Here is a 10,144-nt window from a genome sequence, read left to right as displayed (position 1 = left end):
TTAGTTTGTTTCATTTTTGAAATGTACTGGATTCTGAGTTCAAACTATATCCTTGCTAAAGAATTACGTATGTTTTAGTTATTAGAATGAATGAATTCCATATTATATATTTTTTTATTCAATTCAATCAAAAAATTTGGGAATGCCAGGTTGTTATCAAAATTATTCAGTAACATTCATGGATATGAAATAATGCTGTTCAACTCAAATTGAAATTTTGAAGAAGGAATCAAGACCTAGTCATATAAGACCCAAAGTCTTTCATTTTCTATATGCCAAGATAAATATATCGAATATCTTATTATTCAAAGTGTGTGTTTCAATGCACAAAACAATTCTTTATTCCTGCTTATTTTACAGCTGCCTTCTGAGCAACTTGAAATGCCAAATAAATAAGGATTTTGATGCATGTTTTATTACAAATGGTAATAAAGCCATACCTCTGATTGCTAAAGGTGAGTACCGCAAGGAAGCTAAAGATTATGAAAAATAAGCTTATCTTTTTCAATATGTTCAAGGTGACTCTGAGTATGGTATTCCCAACATGATACCGTTGAAAATTCCATTTATGAAACTAATTGATACTCCAAATCTTCATATGAACTTGACGAATATTGAAGTCCATGGATTAAATAAGATGGAGCTGGTGGCTTACAAGTGGGTGACATTTTATTCACTTGAAAACATTCAAAAAAGCACAAATTTTATGAAATCTTCATATTGTAATATGTTTTGATATGCACTGGTTGAAATAGTTAATGTAAGGGTAAGGGCCAGTGAAATTGATAATTCAAAAAATCATTTATTTATTTTCTGATAGATACTTACCTGTTACATATTTATCAATTCACTTCGAAATACAAATACATTTTTCCCAAAAATATCAAAAACGGAAAAAAACAATTTTAAAGAATATAACTCAAAAAGATAACTAATGAATCGAATTAAAATAAGAGGTTATGAAATTATCTCTAATTTTTATGATAAGTATATTAATTTTGTACAAATTTGTCAGTGTAACATCTTCATAGATAGCAAGTAGCAAGAAAAGAAAAGATTGGATAACTTCAAGCATTTTGAGATAAATCGAAAAGAAATGTACAAACAAGTGAGATTTGCAGAAAATTCATATCCTGACATGATTGAAAGGTACAAAAACTAATTCAAAAAAATTACGAGAATTGGCTTTAACAAGAAACAAATATCCAAAAACTAGAAAAATGTGGTAGATGATATCAAATAAAAAAACTGAAACCCAAAGACCATTGTCAGTGTGAATAACTTGGTGCAGATGAGTGGGACAAACCAAGTGGCTGAAGCTTTCAACAGTTATTTGGCGTGCATTGGACCTAGTCTTGTGGATGAAATGAAAAACAGACCAACACCCTCTACTAAAGTACCTTACCTCAAAAATGATAAAGCAGAGATTTTGGAGATAATAGACCAGCTGAAGTCACACAAAGCACCTGGATTAGATGAAATATCTTCAAGGCATATTGCCTCCAATATATTGAAGCCATTAGTATATCTTGTTAATCTTTATTTGAAAAATCAACAACTTCCAGCAATGCTTAAATCTTATGTGATAAGACCTCTGTTTGAAGCTGGAAGTAGACATCTTATGGACAATTACCATCTTATATTTTCAACCTTAAGTTTGATAATAATAATCTTTGAGAAAATTATTCACAAAAGAACAGTGAAATTTTTGGATGCCTACAGTTTCTGAGCAATCAGAAGTATGGATTTCGAAAGGGAATTTCAACACATCTATGATATAAGTATGACTCTTTGGATAACCTAAACCATATCTGTGTATGTTTCTCGATATAGCTTAGGCATTCGATTTGCTTGATCATGAGGAATTGCTCAGAAAACTGGAGGATTATGACTTTGTTCGGATTACACTGGATTGGTTTAAAAGTTTTCTGACCGGAAGAAGTCAGTGCGTTCAGGTTGAGGATTCGTTGTGCTCCTGCACTCCTGTAACGACTGGAGTTCCCCAAGGTACTATTCTCGGTCCAATTATCTTTTTCATATTCACGAATTTCCTGTTTGGACTTGATGCAGATTTTTTGGAATCGAAAATGTAAAATATGACGAATTTCTGCCTCAGAGACAGACCTTCATACTCGACGCACCATGACTGAAACCATCAAGCGCAAACTTTTCAAAAAACCATTAGATGTATACTGACACCTTTACAACGCCGCGCCTTATCGTATGATCCGATGTGACCAATAAAAACGAGATATAGTTGGTTGAAAAAAAAAGAAGTGAAATACGAAATTACTTCTCCACAATCCTAATATAAAACAATGACGGAGTGAAATTTGCGAAGTTAGTGGAATGAAATACTGCAGAGCTGGATTTTGAATAATTATATGTTATTTTCACAGATCTGACTTTGGAAAAAACTCGTTTTTTTTCTCTCTAAAGGGAGATAATATTACTGTGGTTGGGAACTATAAAGCTGATGGAAAAATATTGATAATGCCATTAAAGGGTGAAGGAATATTCTCGTTTTATTTCAGTAAGTTTTTTCCTACTAATTTACCTAGAATACACATTTTGTTCCTTTTAGAAAATGGGATATACAATATTCACCTCTCTGCAAATATATTCGAGAAGAATGGCGAGAAATATTTCAAATTGTCAAAATTAATTATTGAATCCAAATTCGAAAAAATAGTTTTTCACTTAGATAACCTGTTTGAAGGTAACAAACAACTGGGTAAGTGACAGAATGACGATTTTTTCGAAGGAAAATAATATGTTATTTCTCAGGTGATCAGGTGAATAATTTCTTAAATGAAAATTGGGAATCCCTTGCAACTGATTTCGGACCTGGAATTGAAAAAAATGTAGCTAAAATTGTGAGCGAAATTTTCATCAATACTACTTCCGTCGTGCCTATGAAAAACACTTTTTTGTCTTTCGAGGAATAATCACGTTTATAAATGCTTTGGACATTGTATAAAAATATCATTTTCATTGCTGTGCATTAGCCTATTTTGTGGTCCGACCCACTAGTTGATTAGAGAATTAATATATACCTAAATGTAGTAATTAATCAATAAAAACTCGTTTTAGTTATTGAGTCTTGTTAACATGATCTCCACAAAATCTTAAAGTAGCTTCTATGTGATTATTTCTAATCGATGATAATGATTGAGCCTCGGATGAATATGCATTTGCATAAATGCAAATTATTTTAATCCATATTTAGTCATTTTCTGTTTTATCTGCAAATGTATTTTCAATGTGAAATTTGTTTTTAAACATGAACAAATCTGATACAGCATTGTATCAATCAATCATTACATTGAACAAAATAAACAAAAAAAATATATAATAATGAGAATAATAATGATGTTATATAAAGATATATCTACCAAAAAAATTATTACGACATGTGTGATCAATCTGACACCAACGAAAAATACCAAAGAAGAGAGAAAAGGAGACAAAATTAAATAAAGGTAAATTACTATGTGATATGAGAGGAGCAAAATTTTCGAGCTCCACGTTGTTGTCCACTTGGCAAAAAGTGTCAGAATGAGACTCTAAACTAATGTCTAGGGGTGATTTGGCAACAAAACTCTTACCCAGGTTTCCACAAATTCAATATAAATTAACAAAGATTGACCTTTTTCACTCAATACAAAATTGAGAAAAAAAGTAAACTTATATGAATCAGTTTTCACCGATTGACTGATTTTTCACGAGGACTAGGATGGAACCTCTTCAGCAGACTACTCTCAGACTTTGAAATACTGCGGGAAACTGCAGTATTCCAATTTCCATTCACCGATATTGATGTTTTAACGCCAGGTATTACGCAGATTCAACGAGGAGGTATTTTAGGAGCTAGATTCCATCCATAGCTACTATTCCATCTATGGGAGGTTCTTGTTGTTCTAAATCTCAAGCGAAGTTCTTCTTCAAATTTTTCAATTCCAAGGGAGGTTGTTCTTTGAAATATTCCAATCCCAAGAGAGGTATGATTACATTTATGGAGTCATTTGATACATAAATGAATTTAACCAAACCTGAAATATGTTTCTACAAGCCGGATGATTCTAAAAAAAACTACTGTTCCAAAATCCATCAATTCCTTCTGGTAAGATTATTACTTGTTAAATGCAAATATTTATGTGAACACTTACCGAGAATCACAACACAATTGTTGCCGATAAATTTAATTTTAAATATCAAATTCAGCTAGTAAGTAATAATTATAATCTGAAAGAATGTAGGTACCGTAATGTACATACAGATCTTTTCTGAAGTCTCAACAGTTATTGAAAATCTTCCATACGTGTACCAATAGCCGATTCATGGAGACCAATCACGTACTATTAATTGACAAATCACCACGTGTTTGAAAATACCAGTAGCGGAACATGAATTGAAGCGGGCAAAATCGTCAATAAATGATGACAATCAATTCAGTGAAGCAATATTTAGGTGTGTGAATAAGTCTTTCCCGTTTTTTGTAAGAGATGGCGCCACCAATACTGTGCGAGTATTTAATGGTTACATATGTCATAATCAAAGCTTATTCATCTGTCAACAATTCCACACTAACACATTAGTTGAAATTTTTTCGCATCATAAATTTTTGAAATCGTGAAAATGTCGAAATTTGAGCCGAGTCGACGTCATTTGCGGAAAGTTTCACTTTATTGGTTCAATTTGAAGAAATCTGCTGCCGAGGCGCATCGGTTGCTTCAGGAAGCTTATGGAGAAGGTTGTGTCGATGATTCAAGTGTTCGCGGATGGTTTCGACGCTTCAAAAGTGGCGATTTCGACGTGGAAGACAAGGAGCGTTCCGGGCGGCCGCAAATCTTTGAAGATCAAGAATTGGCGACTTTGCTCGATGAAGATTCGTGTCAAACGCAAGAAGAACTTGCTGAAGCATTGGGAGTTGACCGAACAACCATTTCCAAGCGTTTGAAAGCCATGGGAATGATCCAAAAGCAAGGAAATTGGGTGCCGTACGAACTGAAGCTGAGAGACGTCGAACGGCGTTTTTTCACTTGCGAACAGCTGCTTCAGCGACATAAAAGAAAGGGTTTTCTGCATCGTATCGTGACTGGCGATGAAAAGTGGATCCTTTACGATAATCCGAAACGAAGAAAATCATGGGGACTACCCGGTCATGCATCATCATCGACGGCCAAGCTAAATATTCATGGCGCCAAGCTCATGCTCTGTATATGGTGAGACCAGCTAGGTGTGGTTTACTATGAGCTTCTGAAACCGAATGAAAGGATCACAGGCGAGGTCTATCGACGACAATTGATGCGTTTGAGCCGCGCACTGCGAGAAAAACGGCCACAATACTCCGACAGGCACGACAAAGTTATTTTGCAACATGACAATGCTCGCCCACATGTTGCACAGCCGGTGAAAACATACTTAGAAACGCTCAAATGGGAAGTCCTACCCCACCCGCCGTATAGTCCAGACATTGCTCCGTCTGATTACCATCTCTTCAGATCGATGACGCATGGCCTGGCTGACCAGCACTTCCATTCCTACGAGGAAGCCAATAAATGGGTGGATGACTGGATAGAGGCCAAACCGGTCGAATTTTTTCGCAACGGGATTCGTATGTTGCCAGAAAGATGGGGAAAAACTGTAGCTAGCGATGGCCAATACTTTCAATAATTCATTTGTAACCATTTTTTCACAATAAAGGCTCAAAATTTGAAAAAAAACGGGAAAGACTTATTCACACACCTGATAATTAAGAATAGATTTGAAGCTACATAGGTATTTTTCTTGTCAACTGACTTCGATAAGGAAATGTTGATTTTAAACAAATAAAAAGCATAATTTCCAATTACATTATCTCGTTCAATCCACATTTGATTGAGAACTATGTGATAACTTTTCAATCGTGATATGAAGATAGTTGGTTTGAAAGGATTTTCATAATATTTTTGGTTGGTCATTTTAAAGATTTTCTGTATGTTTGAACAATAGGCATAAATTTATATTCAACTATATATCTGTAAATGAATTGTTAATAGACCAATATAAGTAACCTTCAGAAACTGTTTTATTCGAATCCAAGGATAATGCATAATTTAAGTGATTTAGATTCATATTTGCATGCATATTTTGCATTTTTTCAATGCATATTCATCCGAAGCCTAATGATGATCTATGAAATAGAAAATTTTTGAAACATCTGGAAAAAGAATTCCATATGGATGTAGCTTCTTGGGAGCACCTATTGACGAACATAACTGATACGTTCAGGACTTACAGGTAAAAAAAAAGATCATTAAAATTTTTACATCGGTACTTTTATATTTCTTCATCACGATATTTCGCATTAAAATAGGAAATAATAAACCATAGTGTAAAATTTGCATTTCTTTTATAATATCGAATCAATATATACGAAACACTCATCATAATTATGATAATTTATAATTATTATTTTATTTCTCAATTCGAATATAGTTTGCAACAGATGAAATCTATTACCTTGCTTTTGTACTTGGCTTATCTCATAGATATTTTCAGATAGATAAATATGAAATCCATTTTTTTTATAATATAACCGAACGTCGTTTGTTATTCGATGAATTTTCATATTTATATTGGAGTCAAAAGCTTCATAAGATCGAATCGGTACTGGTTTCATTGGCTGTTTCAATTTTCACATGTGGAATATGAAGAGTGTTAATTATTTAGTATTTTTCATTGTTGAAGTGTACTGGATTTTGAGTTCAAACTATGTGCTTACGAAGGAATTACGTATGTTTCAGTTATTACATAAAATAAATGAATTTGAAATTACATATTTTTCAATTTATTCACAAAAATTTTGTGGAAATCAAGTTTTAATCGGAATCATCCTTTTTGATGGTGATTTTAAAATTACATTTATTATTCCATACTAAATAATTCTCTTTCATCACAAAATTTTTGGGAATGAAATATCCATAGGTTCAGGGTATTCAGTACAGTCATGTGAAAAATTCAGTAGTTGATTTCTTGATTGAAACTGAAGCCTATTGGTCCCAGAACATCTCTTTCGAATTCGTTTTTCATTATAAGAAACGTAGAAATTATACTCATTTTATACAGACGTAACTATGTGAAGTCTTGTTCTCTTAAACTATTTTTGGAGAATTGAATGATGTCTTCCAGTCATATAATAATAAGATTGAAAGTCCATTTTTTATATGGCATTCCATGATAATATATCCAATATCTTATTATTCAAATTGTGTGTCTTGAGGCACGACAGAATTCTTCATTTATGCTTTTTTTACAGCTCTGGTTGTGAGGAACTTGAAATGTCCAATAAATAAGGATTTTGATGCTTGTGTTATTGAAAATGGTAATAAAGCCATACCTCTGGTTGCTAAAGGTGAGTACAGCGATAAGGCTAAATAAATACTATGAAAATTAAGCTTATTGTTTCATTCTATTAAAGGGGACCCTGAGTATGGTATTCCCAACATGGTACCGTTGAAAATATCATTTATGAATCTAATTGATACTCCAAATCTTCATATAAACCTGAGAAACATCGAGGTGCATGGATTGAAGAAGGTGAAGGTGATAGATTACAAGTAAGTTGAGATAACATACAATAATAATGCATACTAGTGAAAGATAGTCTCACTAAATTCAATTTGGTAAACCAAATTTCACACAATTTATAAGTGCAGAGGACTTTCATATTCTCCCACGAGTTCATAATTCAAGAAAGAGCCACGAAATAGATAGTTTTTAAATGCACGAGTGTTACAATGAGCGATGAATATTCATTGAATTTGATGGAATATTTCAATGAATATCGTTTAGTGATTTTTGCATTGAAAAATGTGTTTTTTTTTCCCGTTTTCGGAACCACAAAGAATCAATTCATTATAAAAATTCTGAATCTCGGCTTGGCACGGTCATACAGGGTGATCAATAAACAATCCCTTATGAGTGAAATTTTTTTAGTTCAATAACTCTTCAACAAATCCACCGAATAATTTCAATTTTTGAAGTTTTGTCGCCCTTTACTATCGCCTTCCTTCAATATTTCTGAAATCGAGTAAATCAGATCCGGAAAATTTAAGACTTTTTCTATTTTCTTGAATATTGAATCAGCCTGTATGTTGATATCATGATTCTTTTTCGTTTTCGTAATAACAAAGAATTAATTCATAATAAAAATTTCAAATCTCTGCTTGGCGCCATTATTCAGGGTGATCAGTAAACATTTCTTCATGAAAGAAATTTCATAGCTCAAGATATTTTGAATTTATCGGTAGAATTATCTCGAAAATTGAAGTTGTTTCACCCTTCACGAATGTCTCACCTAAATTTTCCTCAAATTGTTTAGGAAAACTTTCAATCAACAAGCTAGATGAAGAATAGAACAAAAACAGCCGATAAATTGAAAATATTTGATCTTGAAAACAATTAATCAAAAATAAAATATTTTCAGTTCAGCAGATATTGTTCAAAATGATATTCCTCCATTTTAATTTTTTTTTTATTATTATTATTATTATTATTATAAGGGCGACAAAACTTCAAAAATTGAAATTATTCGGTGGATTTGTTGAGGAGTTATTGAACTAAAAAAATTTCACTCATAAGGGAATGTTTATTGATCACCCTGTATGACCGTGCCAAGCAGAGATTCAGAATTTTTATAATGAATTGATTCTTTGTGGTTCCGAAAATGGGAAAAAATCATAATGTTCGCGTACAGGGTGATCCAATATTCACGAAAATAGGAAAAGTCTGAAATTTTCCTAGTCCGGATCTGATTTACTCGAATTCAGAAATACTGAAAGAAGGCGATTGGAAAGGGTGACAAAACCTCAAAATTTGAAATTATTCGGTCGATTAGTTAAAGAGTTATTGAACTGTAAAATTTCACTCATAGGATGAACATCACACTATATATCCCCAACGAAGGCACTCAGGCGATTGAAACATCTTGATACGGGTCCTCCATGATGACCTTAATTTATGGTATTCGTTTGTCGCATTCTTCCCGGGACACCATGTATAAAACAATAAAAAATTGAAATTTCTTAAAGTGCTTGAATGAAATACTTGAGCTTGATTTTATATAGTTATCCTGTGTCCTCAAAGGTCTGAGTTTAAAAAAAAAAACTGTTTTTTTCTCTCTGCAGAGAGATAAAATTACTATAGTTGAGAATTATGAAGCTGATTTCAAATAATTTTACTATATTCTCACAGGTCTGACTTTGAAAAAAGCTTGTTCTTTCTCTCTATGAAGGTAGATAATATTACTGTGGTTGGGAATTATGAAGCTGATGGAAAAATATCGATAATGCCATTAAAGGGTAAAGGAACATTCTCGATGTATCTGAGTAAGTTACTTCTTCTTAATCAACCTGGAATACACATAAAGTTTTTTTCAGAAAATGGGATATACAATGTTCGCATGTCTACAAAAATAATCGAAAAAAATGGCGACAAATATTTCAAATTGACAGAATGCAAAATTGATTATAAATTTGAAAAAATAGTTTTCCACTTGGATAACCTATTTGAGGGTAATAAGGAACTGGGTAAGTGAGAGAATGAATATTTTTTTTGGTTGAAAATACTGACTGATTTTTTAGGTGATCATGTGAACAATTTTCTGAATGAAAATTGGGAATACATAGCAGCTGATTTCGGACCTGCAATTGAAAGAGATATATCTAAAATTGTAAGCGATATTTTCATCCGTATAACTTCGGTAGTGCCTATGAAAAACATTTTTCTGTCTTTCGAGGGATGATCACCTTGATAAATGATTCGAATATTGTATTGTATGCTTTGTGTATTCTAAATTGTTCAATATTGTAACCTCTTTTTTGGTTCGACCTACATATTGCATAACGAAATAAGTATATAATTTTGTAGTGATTAGTCAATAAAAATCTCGTTTCAAGATTCAGTTTTGTTTAACATGATTTCCACATAATCTTAGAGTAGTTTTTTGTCATTATTCTAAAACGATGAGGATGATCTGTAGGACAGATAATTTCTTAATTATTCGGAAGAAAACTTCTATGGCTGTAGCTCCGAAGCTATTGGGCATACCTATCAACAAACGTAACTGGTACTTTCAGAACTTGAAGGTGAAAATTCAGTT

General features: G+C 32.6%; 2 protein-coding genes across 2 annotated transcripts; both read left to right on the top strand.

Annotated features, from left to right (window-relative positions):
* Positions 1–322: 322 nt before the first annotated feature.
* LOC123685381 (protein takeout-like) lies at positions 323–4,448 on the top strand. Its single transcript, XM_045625036.1, has 5 exons — positions 323–455; positions 519–657; positions 2,400–2,533; positions 2,585–2,734; positions 2,788–4,448. Exons 1-5 carry the CDS (start codon positions 323–325, stop codon positions 2,946–2,948), a joined length of 717 nt encoding a protein of 238 aa, XP_045480992.1. The 3' UTR covers positions 2,949–4,448.
* A 1,996-nt stretch (positions 4,449–6,444) lies between these two features.
* LOC123684410 (protein takeout-like) lies at positions 6,445–9,946 on the top strand. The gene is made up of 6 exons (XM_045623660.1): positions 6,445–6,777; positions 7,301–7,396; positions 7,463–7,601; positions 9,238–9,371; positions 9,423–9,572; positions 9,627–9,946. The coding sequence occupies exons 1-6, from the start codon at positions 6,684–6,686 to the stop codon at positions 9,785–9,787; spliced, it is 774 nt and encodes a 257-aa protein (XP_045479616.1). The 5' UTR covers positions 6,445–6,683; the 3' UTR covers positions 9,788–9,946.
* The last annotated feature ends 198 nt before the right edge of the window (positions 9,947–10,144 follow it).

The sequence above is a fragment of the Harmonia axyridis genome, chromosome 7 (assembly GCF_914767665.1).
Source record: "Harmonia axyridis chromosome 7, icHarAxyr1.1, whole genome shotgun sequence".
NCBI classification, from domain to species: domain Eukaryota; kingdom Metazoa; phylum Arthropoda; class Insecta; order Coleoptera; family Coccinellidae; genus Harmonia; species Harmonia axyridis.
This window is presented reverse-complemented; position numbering and strand designations above follow the sequence as displayed.